The following is a 16,868-nucleotide window of genomic DNA, read 5'->3' on the forward strand; positions in this document are numbered from 1 at the left end:
TACCGACTCTGATTATGCAAGACATGCAAATAGTAGGAAGTCCACCTCTCGCTATATTTTCATTTTTGTTGGAGGTGCTGTTTCTTGGATGTCCAAGGTGCAAAAATGCACAACTCTATCTACTACAGAGGTAGAGCATGTTGCAACCACTAAGGCTTGTAAGGAGGCTCTCTGGTTAGGCTGCCATCTGGTGGCAAACCTTGGAATTATTGATGAGGTCCCTACACTGCATTCGAATTCTATGAGTGCTATTTAGTTGGCCAAGAATCTGGGCTTCCGTTCAAAGATGAAGCACATCGAGGTGCATTACCACTTTATTCGAGAAGTCATTGAGGACAAGTCCATTGAGCTTGTCAAGATCTCAATTGATCAAAATCCCATAGATATGCTCACTAAAAGTCTCTGAATGGAGTGATTTGCCTTCCTTAGGAAGTTGATGGGCGTGGGATGAGATGATGTCTTTCCTCATCCTATTGTACCTATATACATTTGTACTTTGTCACTTTTTTTTCTTGTTCTCTCCTCACAAGGCGCACAATTTCCTTTTTATTCTTTTAGTGACATTTGAATAAAGGGAAGGCTGGTCACACATGGTGACTATTGGAGTTCCCAAAACTTGTGTCTCTCACTCTCTTGCTTGACTTCCAAAATTGTCTTAGCAAGTAGCTTTTGGCCACCACCCTACATAATAGTACATTAGACTTGAATGACATGGTAGTAGAGCAGTATCTTTTAGCCACTTCTTCTAAGCCTTGGGCATACCCCTCAACTATTTAGCTTACTAGCTTACCTTGTTCTTAATCCATCTATAATAGAGTCCTCTAGGTCACCCCTTTTCCTTATAGCAACCAACTATTTGCCTTTGACCAAATCCATTGTTTCAAAAGATCCCACATTATTGGCAATATTGGAAGTCTTCCCCATTATCTTTGGCCATCCTAGTCATACACTCTAACCATAGGCTTCCTTTATACTCAAATCGAATTGAAAAGTCGACACCTACATATATTTGAACTTGCAACTACCACTATCCCCAAACATTAGCAAATCTTTGAACTCATTTTTTGTGTATGGAAAGCAAGAGGTTGAATTCAACTTCTAGGAGAATTGTGTATTTCTAAATTTTGTGCTTTGGAGCCTCATGTCATTTGTAGTATATGATCAATAATTTCTAAGTATTAATAAGATTATTAGCTACATCTGATACCCTTATTTTTAGTTCCAAATCCTTGTATACATAAGAGAACTTCCCAAGTAAGCCCTTCCCACTTTTCCTCAAGCAAGGAGATTGCTTGATCCACTGCTTTGTAATCAATAGCCAAGGTTGGCCACCTACCAACCTCATGATTAGCTTAAGACTGAGCTTGTTAAGCTTTTGCTTGATACCCTCCAGTTGAGCACCTTTGTTACTCCTATTGAGTGAGTAGGTCCTAAAAGTTTTTCCCATTGCCAACAATTAGCCTTATAGAAGCAAAAGGTGGATCAATGAAAATCATGATAGGAGGAATAATCATTGTCAATGCAACAAGTCTCCCAACTAGACTTGCCTCCAACTCCATCTTATCTTTCATTTTAGTTTCAAACTTACCAAAATATTTGTAGAATAATTGCTTCATGGAGATCTCAAAACCAATTGGACACTTGAAATATTTGAAAATTTCCCTCTTATTGATTTACTTGAAACTAAAACCAAATACCTCAAGAAGTTGCTAAAGATCCCAAGTAATCCTTGATGATGTTAGAGTTTCCATCAACAAATAATTGAGAACATAAAGTACCCTCCATTAGGAAGAGCAAGACCTTTGATAGCAATTGTTTGTACCTTTCTTTCAATTTGATTGAGGTGAGATTGGAGATTTGGTTTCTATAATTCTTTGTTCCTTGGTGTGGGTAAGTAGCTATCGAGATTTAAGTTGTTCATCTCTACTAACTCTTAATGGTAACCAACACAAATAATGAGGGGACAAGGGGAACACTTGTTTGGACACATCTCTTCAAATCAAAGGCCTAGGGTGGCTAACAATCGTTAACCAAAATAACAACAAAAGCATTGCTAAAGAGAGGAGAGATAACTCTATGAAACATCTTTTACCAAAACCAAAGAATTGCAAGGCTTGGAGAACAAACTCTTGACTTATTCGATCATAGCCTTATCTAGATCCATGTTAACTAAGAGATAATGACCTCCCATTTCTGATGCATAATCCATGCCCAAAATAATATTTAAGATGACATCTTGGATCTTTCTAATGAAGATAAGACCATATTGTTTGTTATATAAATTAATTGACCATAATAAAATTGATACAAAGGGCTATTACTTTTGCCATTACCTTACAGGGAGTATTCAACATTACAAGTGGGTACCACTGATTGCATTTGTACCTTTCAAGCCCTTTAGGGATTAACTTGATAACACCTTGATTGAGAATAGAAGGTATGCAACGATTAACTCTTATCTTGTTGAGAACACTTGGAATATATCGCTCTCTCAAAGATTCCAACATTTCATGTAGAGGAGGAAAGCCATCGGCCCATGGACTTTACATCATCCCCCTTTTTGGGTTGATGTATATATTTAGTTTAATTACATCCATTATGAAAGAGTCATATCTTGAAGAACCATGAATGTGCTTAGCACACATACAATCATTACACATGTATAGAACCTATTATTGCGATTCTTATTTTTAGTAGTTAACATGAAGAGATAAATCATAGAGTCCTTGGCAATCTTTTCTAATGTGATATCCTCGACTTTTCTAAAGTTATTCTAGGGGTTGGGAACCAAACCTCCAATAAGCTACTTTTGTTTGTGTGTTTGGGATGTTATAAATCCCCCCCCCTCTCTCTCTTTGTGTATCCTTTTGTATCTCCAATCTCTCCCTCAACTTTTTTCACTCATATTTCTTTATCCTTTCTCACACACACACACACACACACACACACACACACACACACACACACACACACACACACACACACACACACACACACACACACACACACACACACACACACACACACACACACACACACACACACACACACACACACACACACACACACACACACACACACACACACACACACACACACACACACACACACCATGCAACTCTATCATCCTTTTGTTATCCTCCCCCCCTCTCTCTCTCTCTCCATCTTCTTCAATGCGTGTGCTTGCGTGCGCACGCACACACGCACACACACACAAATTTTCATCTTTCTTTTCTTTTTTCCCCTTTCCCCCCTCTCTCTTGCTTTATCCCCCTTTTTTATTTTCTCTCTATTTATTTCCTTTTCTATGTCATCTCTCTCTCTCTCTCTCTCTCTCTCTCTCTCTCTCTCTCTCTCTCTCTCTCTCTCTCTCTCTCTCTCTCTCTCTCTCTCTCTCTCTCTCTTTGTGTGTGTGTGTGTGTGGTGTGTATGTGTACGTGTATGCGCGCACCTTAAAGGCATCTTGGGGTTGTTCCTACCACATGAAAACCACTCTTCTACAATAGGGGGGTGTGTGTGTAACCAACTATACAAAAACCTAATAAAAGAAAATATATAAGGTGGTCTACATAAAAAAAGAAACCTTGTACTATTAATTTACTTGCCTTTTTGGTGGTGGAATGGCTAGTGCTAGAGTTTCCAATTTTCAAGTTTGAATCAACATAGGTTCAAAACTTGGAATTGTGTGACATGTCATAATGGCATGTAGGGATTGTTCCTATTGCATAAAAATTGTTCTTACTATAATGGTGTGTGCCTATCCACCTCAACAAAAAACCAAATTAAAAAAAGATAGGAGTTGATCTAAGTAAAAAAGAAAACCTTGCACTACTAATTGCTTGCCTTTATGGTGGTGGAATGGTTAGTGTAAGAATTTCCAATTTTCAAGGTTGAATCAACAAGGTTTCAAAACCCGAATTGTGGGATATGCCTTAAAGGCATATTGATATCATTTCTACCTCATAAAAACCACTCTTACTACAATGGGTGTGTGTGTAACCACCTCTACAAAAACTAAGTAAAAAAGAAAAGATGGGAGGTGGTTTAAATTTAAAGATGCCCTTAAACAACTAATTGCTTACCTCTACAATGGTGGGATGGTTAGTCCAAGAGTTTCCAATTTTCAAGGTTGAATCAACATGGATTCAGAACCTTGAATTGTGGAATATGCCTTAAAGGAACCTTAGGAATTTTCCTACTAAGTAACTCTCCTTTTTAACCTCTAGTTTTTTTTCTCAATCTCTCATTTTTTCTTTTTTCTACTATCAATGTTTGTGTGTGTGTGTGTCACTCTCTCTCTCTCTCTCTATATATATGGTAGTGTAGAGCCTTGCCATTTCTTTTGCTCTAGTACAAGGTCCATTGCATTGCCATGTACCAATGTGCCCTGCCCATGCCTACTTCCACTACCATGCATTTCACCCACAACTTGCTTCCATGCTTGCCTCTCCCACCATGCCCCTACCTACTTTTGTTGTTGCACACTTCACCCCCAAAGTACTCACACACTTTGCCCCCCATTGCTTGTGCACCCACTATGCTTGTCTTTTGTGCTCACTATACCAAGTCTTATGGCTCACCAACCCCATGGCATAAGTGGGATATATATATATATATATATAGAGAGAGAGAGAGAGAGAGAGAGAGAGAGAGAGAGAGGCCCAAGTGTGTAGAGGGAGGGAGAGATAGAGAGAGCTTCGTGTGTGGCAAAGAGTTGAGAGGGAGAGAGGGAAACCCCTTGCTCACCCTGTCACATGTCGAGCCTCACCACTATGGCTAGTTGGCTACATGATGTGTCCTTACACCTTGTGACCTGACTGTGCAGCTTCCTGCCCGTCATTTAACCTTTTGGAACTTCTATTGCATGTCACCCTACTCTAGCTCTCCGTCACTTTTTATTTCTTGTCTTTGCCATTCTTGTGGCTCCTCCTCCATTTTCCTACATGCTATTACCCAATGAACCATAGAGAGAGAGAGAGAGAGAGAGAGAGAGAGAGAGAGAGAGAGAGAGAGAGAGAGAGAGAGAGAGAGAGAGAGAGAGAGAGAGAGAGAGAGAGAGAGAGAGAGAGAGAGAGAGAGAGAGAGAGAGAGAGAGTTCTAGAGACATCTTAGGTTGGGGGGAAAAAAGAGACTACAGTGAATCTCTAAATGAGGAATGACCCTACATTTTAAGGGTAGCAATTACAATTTTTCATTTTAATATCCTTTGTTATTGGTGTTTTGAATATTCATGAGAAACTAAGTGAAGCTATTTTAATCTATGAGTTTATTTAGTGTTTGTGACAATATAACAACTTTCATTTCCTTACTAGATTGTCATTTTAAACATAACTAAACTAAATCTTTATCTCTCATTTAAAGCTACTCAACATTAGTATGTCATGTTAGAGGAGTATTTCGTGAATATTAAATTCAACAAAAAAAGCTAAATTACAATCATATTAGATGACCAATTCTTCTCTTTTGAATATGAATGGTGTAAGGTAATCTTAAATACTTGCAAGTCATTTATATAGCCTAGAACAACATTATTTAGCCATATAATGATTTGATCAAGTAACCTTGTCATTTATCAAAGACATTGTGCTATCTTTTGGGGTTGTGGATGCATTCCATGGTTGTGATGCAAAAAGTTCATAATCATTTAGCTATCCTAAAGATGAGAATTATGTTTTTTCAAACACCTAAAAAATTGTGAATATTTATTGATTGTAAAGGGAAAAGATTCATCCTTTAGTTATTTTCATTCATGCATATGAGAGAGAGAGAGAGAGAGAGAGAGAGAGAGAGAGAGAGAGAGAGAGAGAGAGAGAGAGAGAGAGAGAGAGAGAGAGAGAGAGAGAGAGAGAGAGAGAGAGAGAGAGAGAGAGAGAGAGAGAGAGAGAGAGAGAGAGAGAGAGAGAGAGAGAGATGTAATAACCAAATGTGCTCAGCTCAATTCAAAGAAGGACCAACAAAACTTTCTCTCTAGCATAACAGCAAATTTCTTTCTTTAATGTCTATTGTGTCAAGCAATGAGATTTCAACCAAGTGAAAATTTGAATGAATCATGGGACAAGCTAAAGAGAAACAAACCAATGGCATTCATGGGAGAAGAGTTTTTTGTTGTGAAGTTTCTATGTCTTATGAAATTAAGGTTGTAGCCATTGTTTTTAATTTTGTACTACAATTAATCAATTGTCAACATAAACAAGAAGTGGATACAATAAAGCTCCTCACTCTGAGGGTGTCTCTTGGGACATGCTAGTGTACTTAGGAATCAATGCTTGGTTGATTTTTGGGATAGAATGCTATCTTTTAAATATCATCTTAGGTCTAGTAGTTTAAAAATTGTGGCCTTGTTTAAACATTTGGCTTGGCTTTTTCTCTTTCATGCCCAACAAATCTACTCCAACATTTTCCCCTCTCAACTTAAAAGTGACATCTTATACATTCCAAACTCTTTGCCATCTTCTATACATAGAAATCATATGCCATCTTCAATTTATACGTGGAACATGTGCATGGGCTCTAAATTTTGATGTTAGGAAAATACATATTCAAGGACTTTCTTTTTGACTTTTTATACCAATGAATAAGATCTAGCCATACCAACAATAATTGAGACATGGGCTTAACTTATGGAATTGCTAACAAAGAAAAGGATGTAAAAGATCAATTCTTGATGGCGTAAACATAATGGTATCCAATCAATCAAGCACACTAATGTTCATGCCTCATTTTCACTACATTGTAGAAGGTGATAATAAAGTTTCATGACAAGGACAATGAAGTAATAACAACAGTGAGTACTTTAGATAAGCACAATGAGTTATATATCAAGCTTAAGGACATTTGCCCAAAGTGTTCACACTGACTAAGCTTACATAAAAGCAAATTGGTCATACCTCAACACTCTATCATGCCTTTTAATCACATGGGATAAACAAGATTATCTTTGCTTTCATGTGCACCATATTAAAATAACAAATAAAGAACACATTATTATAGTTCGTATAAGTTAAATCCTAAATGTAATTTAACTTGCAAACTTAAGCATATGAGACAAAGCATGTAGTGGAACAAAGTACACATTGAAGTAAATTTGAGCCGTTGAACATTTATCCTTCTAATGCATATTTTTAATTAAGATCACATGTCATGGCCTTGACATGATCAATAAACTTTGTGAATGAGATAAACCGATTAAACAAAGGAATAGAGGCAAACTCATATGATAATAAAGCTAGCTTGAGCCTTAGAACACTTAGAAGGTATGTACTTGCTTGCTTGTATGATGAATATAAGCCGCACATGAGAACATGTACTTATGAAACTATTGTTCACTTATAGTGGCGTTAAGAAATTGTCATGCATACATTAAAGGATGAATGGGATCATGATATATGAAGTTATTGTTCACTTATAATGGCATTAAGAAGTTGCCATGTATACATTAAAAGATGAATGGGACCATGATATAACAAAGGTAACCTACTTATGGCTTAAAGACATGCATGCTCTTAAATGGACTTATAAGTTAATATGAGATGGTTTGGCATATGTTAACAAACTAAAAGAATTTAATGCTTTAAGACGAAACATATTGATTGGTGGGTAGAGATTAAGGCAAATTGTATACTTGTAGGAAATATCCTTGTTAAATAGATGGAGTTTGTTGTGTTATTTGATTGGGGTTCATCTCACAATCTTTATCAGAGCACAACTATAATATATTATCAAAACATTTGATTATTTTCCAAGTTAGAGCCTCAATGCTCTCTCATGCCTTCTTATTAACCCCTCCCTCTATCCCTAGGGAAGAATTATTATAGTTAAAGGCTCAAATAGATGTCCTTGTAAGATCCCATAGGATACTAGACTTTTTACAAAGTCACAATGTCTTAGATTGTTTCTACTCCTAAAAGGGGAACACACACACACACACACACACACACACACACACACACACACACACACACACACACACACACACACACACACACACACACACACACACACACACACACACACACACACACACACACACACACACACACACACACACACACACACACACACAGATTTTTGATTTAAAAGGCAAACATGTGTAATTTTGGGGCATGTGTTATCCAACACAATGCTCTAAGCCAACTAGGCATATGATACCTCGAAGGAGTAGCTTACCTGGTAGGAATACAAGGTGCATTGTGTGTGATCGTGAGGTTGATTCCTAGCTCAACAGCTTTTGGGGGGGGGGGGGGTATTTCATTGATATGTAAGCAATGATGGTGAGCCCGTAAACAAAACAAAAATTATGTCATAAGGCATTGCATAAAAAAAATTGGGCATATGATACATTTGAGCTTTCGATCATAGCCCTGAAACATTTTTAGGCTCGTCTTGACAAGATGCTCAAATACTAGGGGTTGATTTTTAACGTCTAGAAGTTCATCAAATCCATTTTCGTTTGTATAAAAGGCAATTGCATTTGTTTTTAGGTCTATTGTCATCCATCATGTCAAAATATATTTGCATTATAGTAGAGCGTCTCTTCCATGTTAAGGTGAAGTGTGCTAGGCATTCGTAGAAACAGGGGAAAAGTTTGAAGTAGCTGTCATCACTTAGAATTATAGATGAGGTATTTAGTTGAAAATGTTTATTGAGCAACAATGTGTTGTGATTTGCGCTACACCTTTCGATGATTCCTATTTCCTTATATTTAACACTATCATGTGACTTAGAGATGTTAGGGTTAGTAGAGCCAAGCAGGTGCCAAATTCCAATGCTAGGTGTGTGAGGGTATAGTTGCATGCTCTCCTTTTTACTTTGAATAACTTGTGTCATGGAAAAGCTAAAAGTGAACTTCCTTGGACAAATGATGGAGGCTTAGGAAACGCAAAAAAGAACTGATTGATTTAATAATAAGAATAGGAAATCCATGGGAATCCATAGCTTTTGCACTATCAATGGAAATGCCAAGACAGAGCGGATATAATATAATCCCTTGCGATCTAGTCTCACTATTCATGGCTGCCTAGACAAAAGAGCAAAATGTGAAATGGCAACACGTGGCTGTGAGCAAGAGGTGAAAGGTGGACCCAAGGTCAATAAATATTTTCTGGGGTTTTGGGGAAAAATAAAGAAACAGTGAGGAAAAAATTGGGGGATTTTTATTTTGTTGGGCCACATCGGCACTGGAAATTTGGTTTCGTGTCATCTGCAGGCCAAGCTCACCTTTCCATAGCCATAGCCATAGCCATAGCCACAGCACAGTCAGGCTAACCTCATTTCAGACCCAAAGACACAGACGCACAGACACACCCATATACCCCCGGCCCAAAACGGGCACACATACAAGAAAAGATGGGCAGCAGCAGCCTTCTAGCTGCACGGTCTCCATAGCTCTGTCTCTCCCTCTCTGTTTCTGACTCGGCCAGATCCTGCGTCTTTGACATTTCCCTCTTTTGTGAGAAGAATCACAGAGCAGTCTGCCCCTTTCTCAGGATGTAAATCTTTCCTTTCCCTTTCTTCCCCTCTCCCCCTCCCCCAACTTTTGCCTCTTCCTTAAGAGTGCAAGTTCCGATTTTACTAGGTGCAACACAGGGTGTCCTCGGCCTTGCACTTTAGGGTTTTCCTGCGGAGCACCTCCAAAATGTAAAAATTCCTCATCTACTGCAAAAGACGAATGTAGAATAGCTCGGATTTTTGCAATCTCGGATTTTGCAGTCTTGGATTCTATCAGGTATCGCAGCAGCTTTTCAGCAGAAGCATCGATTATGTAACCAGCAAATTTTCCCTCGGGCGTTGGATGCGGACATGCCACATACACCTCCTCCATGATACCTGCCTTATAGCTGTCTAAATGGCCATTCGTTGTAAGTTAAACATTTTTTCCCTTCCCTTTGTTTGTTGGATCTTCAATAATGAATTCTGGATCCAATTCTCGGCTAAGTGAGGAAGGCGAGAATATTTTGTATGGGTTTATTATAGCTTATTCGGGGGGAAGAATGGGGCAGCTGCACGGATAAAAGTGGGTCTGCAGTCCTTGAAGCATCGTACAAGTGGATTTAACATCAGGGCCCTTTTGGGGTATGGAATCATATGTACCCGGGGGTACAAAGATCTTTGCAGTTGAAACAGCGTTGATAGCCAGCCAGGATAACAATATAATCGTCTTTGCTAGCCAGAACCTTGTTGACGTAGAGCATCTTCAACCCATGTCCACTTCCTTCAAAGAGCCCAGCCAGGGCCTTCACAAGCGCTCTCGTATGCTAAGTGCGAGTCTCTTTGATTTTCGTGACATAAAGCAAGCAGAGACCTCTCTGCCTGCAAAGCCGACTGATTTTGATGTCATTCCTCCGGCCCCTCAGTTTCTCGCTGAGATAAATGGCAGGGAGGTTCTCATCTCCTCAGGTAAGACACTTATCAGGGGCACTGGTTTGTTCAGGTCTAAGTCTTTTCCGCTGGAGGGCTGGCAACAGACAGGTAAAAAGTGTGTTTTGAAAATTAGCAGGACTAGTCGTAGTTCTACTGCAACAGGTGTTCAAGAGCATGTTTTTACAATTGTCAGCAATAATCATAACGGCAGTCCGAAAGAGGCCCATCCTGGTTTTGGTGCTAAATGGACAGCAGAATCAAAGGTCAGCTGCCCCCAGACTACCCCCCTTGCAGTGCATGAAGTAGGTAAGCAGCAACGGCAAGTTGAGGAGAAATTTCTTGACAAGTCCTGCTGTGGTAGTGAAAATGTCATAGCTGCCTCATCCATTCAAGTCCTCGTGGAGCATGTGGAAAAGAAATCATTGGCAGTGTCAGAAAGACAAGTTGTAGCCCTACAAAATGTTATATGCGTGGACAGCTCAATGGTTACTGAAGGACAGGTTGAGAACTCAGGGGAAGATCCGGCTGAAAAGGTGTTGGACTCGGATGTTCCAGCAGCATTAGTCAAAGATATTGGGCAGGCTTCCCCACTCTCGTCTAAGGATAATGCACTTTTAAAATATCAGATGTGTCCACCATGTGGAAAACTACTGGTTTGTGGACGTCGTCGGGAGATGGAAGATACTGCTGCAATTGTGCCATCATTTGCATCTCTTCAATGTGGAGCAGCAGGAGGAGGATGCGAAAAGGGAACAAAAAATTTAGACTTGCATTTCTTTGGTGTGTATGATGGTCATGGTGGATCGCAGGTGAGTTGGTGGAATGAAGCTATCAGCTGTGTCTCTTCCTTTAGTTTTTACCCTCTTGACTTTTTCTCATCTTTATGTTTCATGCCAGGCATCTATGTACTGTATGCAAAGGCTTCATCAATTGCTTGCAGATGAAATCACAACCCATGTTTGTACTGGAGGGTGTCTAGTAGATCATGCAGACCCCTCCTGTTCAAAGTGGGATGACCTAATGAGAGCCTGCTTCTTGAAGATGGACATAGAGGTTGGTGGTGTTTGTCCGAGTGGGGTTTGTGATGATGATGCCACAGATAGCACATGCACTTGCTGTGGGGATGCTATTGCCCCAGGAAATGTTGGCACAACAGCAGTGGTGGCAGTGATTGGTTCATCTCAGATTGTTGTTGCAAATTGTGGAGATTCTCGAGCTGTCTTATCTCGTGGTGGGATTGCAATTCCACTGTCTAGGGATCACAAGGTGTGCACAAGTGACTTCTCTTTGCCAGTTGCTAATCCTTTAATTTTGTCAGGTTTCACTGGGTTGTCAAAAGAAGTGTTTTCCTCAAAAGAAGTGTTTTCCCCCTGCTCCCTTTAATCATGATGTGGTAATCTGTTCATATTTCACAGCCAGAACGAGATGATGAGACTAGTCGTATTGAAGCAGCTGGAGGCCGAGTTATTTGCTGGGATGGATATAGAGTGGGAGGTCTTCTGGCTCTGTCCAGGGCTATTGGTATGTTCAACTTTTGAGCCAACCTCTATCTAGCCCCTCAACTTTGAAGTATTTAGAAAATGAAATTTGACCTTTGATTGCAGGAGACCGCTACATGAAACGATATATAATTTCAGATCCTGAGGTAACCTGTACACAGAGGACAGGAGAGGACGAGTTCTTGATTCTGGCCAGTGATGGTCTATGGGACGTAATGAATAATGATTACGCTTGTGATGTTGTACGGAGAAGCTTGGCTGCTGCTCGCAAGAAGCATGACTCGGTAATTCCTCCATCGCCCTGTGAGGATCCGGCATCTGCTTCAGTTGCTGCACTTCTAGTAAAGTTAGCTTATAGTAAGGGTAGTAAGGATAACATCAGTGTCATAGTTGTTGACTTGAAAGCTAGGTGCTAGACAACATATGATCATGGTATGATGGATGGAGCGACTCTCCGAGTCAAATCTGTACCTATTTTTAACACACATTTCATGTTTCATAGCTCTTTTGACAGATGGTCTATCAAAGCTAGAGATCCTGTTATAAGGTTAGCAGATGGTATTTTTTTTCCTGAGCTTAGCAATGTTTATTTTTGTTGCGATAATGCAGAAGGTGCATTGATCCTTAGCTTGCTCTCTGGCACGTGTGATTCACTTTCTTAACATATACTCGTGTTTTCAAAATTGGAGAGGGCTTTTAGCATTGTCATACCTCCCCCCTTCCAAGTCTCGTTGTGTGCACACCTATGCAGTTGTGGTATGTAAGCAGAGGTTCTGAAGATACCGTAGTTGTCAATGGTCATGTCATCTCATAGGTGCTTGTTGGGTGTCAGTAAGTGATTTATGTGAATCTTTTTTCCTAAGCATAACTGCCTTGCAACTGCTAACAAAACTTTGTCCTTTCATTTGGACGGGCTTCACACATGGGGAGTAATGGCCAAGTTGACTAGGAAGCCCATTTTCATTGTCCTTCCAATAGAGCTTCTTATGTTTCACAGCTTCACACAACAACAAGGCTTACAACTGTTTAAGCATCATTTGTAGCGGTCTCAATTCTATTTGAAACTATGGTACTTGCTGTTTTGATATGCTAGTACGGACCGCACATATTAGTATCATCTTATGAATGTTTCAAGCTTCAAAGAGATGCGATAACATTTGCAGATACACTGTCTGCTTTTTTGAGCTGTTACTTGATTCAGTTCCTAGAGTATGGATTTCATAGCCATTAATGTTACTGGCTTACCAACGTTAAGGTTGGATATGCCTTCTCATTTCTTGAGATACTCCTCTCAGCAGCAGGCATGAAGGGTGTTTTAACCACTCTGATCCTGGCTGGCAACAATTGTCGAGAGAGAAAGCAGTGGAGATTTGTGTACGTCTGGTATCTTGCTCAATGAAATACCTTTGGTAGTCGCTTCCACTATGGTTCTTGATGCGAAACTTTCCCTGAGTATGGCATGAATTCAGCCCATCAAGCCGGCCAGCTAACTAGCTGTCTAACCAGCTAAACGGTTTGCAATCAATCTTTCAGGATGATGAGATGATCCTCAAAACACTTAAGCTTATAAGTTATGGGCCATGGGAAGGATCTTTTCCTTTTTGCAAAAGATGCTTGTGCATCTGAAAATTTCCTGCTTCATACCCCTCATGTGTCGATTTTGATTGGGGCAACTGCACCAAATTGCAAAATCCACAGGCATCTGTTGTGATCATATGCACGGATCTACTAATTGCAGCATTTTATTAAACTGTCTCAATCATAGTGTTCACTGTGGGACTGAGTTTTTTATTTTCCACAGTTTATGGATATACTAATTGCAACATTATATGAGCTTATTAAACTGTCTCAACCATAGTGACCACTGTGGGACTTAAGTTTTCTATTTTCCACAGTTTTAATTGGGAGAACCCGGTGGTTGTTAATGTACAAAAGATGTGAAACAAAGGCAAGAGCTGGGCTTGCTTAGAAATGGCTGTTCGGTAGTTTGTGTAAAAGATGTTGCCTAGGGTTTTAGTAGACACAAGATTGTGAACTAATAAAACTACTGCACTTCTATGTGGAGAAAACTGCTATTCCTAATCTGTAGAAAAGTGGAAGTGACTTGTCCACGTATTTATCCGTAACTTTGTGCTTCAAATGTGAGCTTTTTTGGTGAAGCATGTAACTCTTAATATTGATTTATTAGTCAGGTTGTTTCCCCTTATACAGAGATTTCTAGTGTGAAAATGTCATGAAGAAAATCACATTGGAGATTATTGCACATATTTGTTCTGCTAATTTATTCATATTCTGATAAACACTCGAAAACACATATTTCTACCTACAGTTTTACTGTTTCAGTGCTTTGTTAAGGGACATAGAAGAGGCATATATAAGAAACATTCATGTGATCTGGCAAGACAGACAATGGATCTGAAAATACATGTATGATTCCATGTAGGGATCAAAATATCCACATGTTTTGCCATGGGAATAATGCTCCATTTTTTCTAGCACAAGTTTATCCTGACCTTACATTCAGCTCTGGGACCCTGTGTTCCAAATCTTTTGGCTCGCAGAGCATAATGTATGGCTAAGTGATTTATTCTATTCAACATGGACCAAGGTTGCCAACTGAGAGCTAACTTAAGGTTCTGCTAAATATAATGATGTTCTTATGCTTTCTAGAGATCATCTAGAACCTGTGCCTATGTTTTTTGAGATTACCTAGAACCTTGTTGGTGTCTTACAATCAATCCTTCACCACTTCCTGTAAGTTTAACTCTGTGGTCAAGGTGGAAAAGGAAGAAATGTTTAACATTGTTATGAATGCTTGAATATCAGCAGGCACAGGATTTGGGGTGTGTGGTGGATGACTCCATAGCTTTAGGATAGCCCTAAGCTAGTTAGTTAATTGGACTGGGGCAGTAGTAGTATCATTTCAAGTGAAAGTAGGGGTTGCAGATCCATCTGCCAGGGTTGTACTAGATTTTATCTTGACAGCCTGGTCAATTTTCGAATTCATTTTTTGTAGTGTCAAATACCAACTATTGATAGCAGCTGCGATGGCTCTGAGTTCTTGCAATATATCTGTTAGAGTTAGATTGTTGCATGAATTAGATATGTTTTGTGGAGCAACAGTTTTGAGATCATTTGATGATTAAACGCTTTGTACACACTTTTTCCTAGTACTTGTTATTGTCTGTGTGGGGAACCTAATTGAACCTCATACATTAAGGCAAAAAGAGTACAAACCCTTGGTACTTAAGTGCAAGTGTAAAGGTCAAAAGTTGGTGCAGATCCTGCTATTCTTGAGGTTATCAGAGGAGTTGTTTTAGGTGTGAAATTCGTGAGGGCTATGTTGCTTTAAGTATGTAAGAACCGTGTAGTGAGCCATTTTCTTGGAGGTGGAGGGTGATATGATGACATAATCAAAGCACTTAGCCTTCTGGAGGTGCATAGCACAGTATGTGTTCATCACAATTATATTGACTTGGACTCTGCAGCTCGCTTGCAGCCAGAAAACCTCATCATTGTATGCACCTTATCAATAATCAACTTCCATGGCTGATAACAGCTGTAGAAGAGGGCTCTTGGGAACAAGTTTTGTAAATGCCAACAACAATCACAAATGTCCCCTGATCTTCAGGGGCTGAGTTGGTCCTATTACTGGCCTATTACTTTTGCTGTTATAATATTTATGCTGTTATAATATTTATGAGCAAACTGGATTGATTGATTGACATGTATATCTCCATATTTTTGATTTGGTTCTTCTCTCTATCTTGGATGCACTAGCTACAATGCTTAAAGCTTCTTGCGTCAGCCATGTGATCATCTTGCTTTGCCATTTGACTTTCTTTGGCTTGTTACAAACTCTTTTAGGGGTCTCCTTAATAGGAGTTAATTAATCAACAGCCTAAGGATCTTGATATAGTAGTGTGTGTAAATGGCATTGCTTAGTAAAGCTACCCAAATCGTAGTCATTGATGAAGGAGAATTACATATTACTTTGGAGAATTTGAATACTTTGTTTGTCATTTGATGAGTTAGTTTTTGTTTCATTGCAAGAAGAACAATCTAGAAAAATAGGTCCATTATATGTGTTGCAAACTAGCTTTTGTGGTTAGTTAAAATGGGTGTTTCTAGTTTGTGATGAGGATGAGCTTGTGACTTTTGAAGAGAGAGAAAATTCAGGTAATTGGATCTCTATTGCAATCTAGGTATGCAATTTGAGTATGATACGATTATAAAAAATGGTACTGGGTTTTTATGTGATTTGCATTCTAGCAATAAGGCCATTGGTACCAAGTGGGTTTACAAGTTAAAGTGCAAGCAAGATGGTAGTGCTAATCACTATAAAACTAGACTTGTGGCAAATGGTTATGTCCGACAGAAGGGCATTGATTTTGATGAGACTTTTTCTTCCACTTGTCATATGAGAACTATTCATAGTATTTGCACAATAGTAGTTCATAATGATTGGAATGTGCATCAATTGGATATTCAAATGGCAACTATTTTATAGCATGTGCACATTAGTTGCTCATAATGATTGGAATGTGTATCAATCGGATATCAAAATTGCAACTTTGAATGGCGTTTACATAGGAAGTGTATGATTTTCAGCATTCTTGTTTTATGTAGGAGAGAAAAGAATATGATATGTGTAGATTAAACAAGGCTTTGTATGGTTTGAAGTAAGCACTTGGGTTTGGTATGAGAAGATAGATGTGTATTTGATTGTTTTTAGAATAGTCTCACTAGGAGCACATTATTTGTTAGATATGAGAATGATGTGCTGTTGATAATTGTGGTTTATGTTGATGACATGTTGCTTATGAGTCCTTAGTGAGATGCACATTGCTAAATTTAAGGTTGAGCTAAATTCAGCTTTTGACATGTTAGATTTGGATCTATTATATCATTATTTAGGCTTTTAGTTTAAACAATGTGATGGAGGTATTGCTTTGTGTTAAACAAAGTATGTAAGGACATCATTGTAGAGATTTGATTCGGAAGATTGCA

The 16,868-nt window shown here is 39.0% G+C and overlaps 1 protein-coding gene across 1 annotated transcript; it reads left to right on the forward strand.

Annotated features, from left to right (window-relative positions):
- Positions 1-9,149: 9,149 nt before the first annotated feature.
- Positions 9,150-12,504, forward strand: LOC148041846 (protein phosphatase 2C 51-like). The gene is made up of 4 exons (XM_087683183.1): positions 9,150-11,168; positions 11,257-11,625; positions 11,775-11,880; positions 11,964-12,504. The coding sequence occupies exons 1-4, from the start codon at positions 10,074-10,076 to the stop codon at positions 12,272-12,274; spliced, it is 1,881 nt and encodes a 626-aa protein (XP_087539309.1). The 5' UTR covers positions 9,150-10,073; the 3' UTR covers positions 12,275-12,504.
- Positions 12,505-16,868: the final 4,364 nt, after the last annotated feature.

This window comes from Lygodium microphyllum, chromosome 1 (assembly GCF_053477565.2).
Source record: "Lygodium microphyllum isolate KBCC chromosome 1, Lygodium_microphyllum_v1.1.10, whole genome shotgun sequence".
NCBI classification, from domain to species: domain Eukaryota; kingdom Viridiplantae; phylum Streptophyta; class Polypodiopsida; order Schizaeales; family Lygodiaceae; genus Lygodium; species Lygodium microphyllum.

Excerpts from the sequence above, each read along its gene's own strand:
- LOC148041846 (XM_087683183.1), top strand. The coding sequence starts at position 10,074 with ATGGAATCATATGTACCCGGGGGTACAAAGATCTTTGCAGTTGAAACA. Across the intron at positions 11,169-11,256 it reads ATGGTCATGGTGGATCGCAG|GCATCTATGTACTGTATGCA; the intron begins GTGAGTTGGTGG and ends GTTTCATGCCAG. Across the intron at positions 11,626-11,774 it reads CACTGTCTAGGGATCACAAG|CCAGAACGAGATGATGAGAC; the intron begins GTGTGCACAAGT and ends CATATTTCACAG.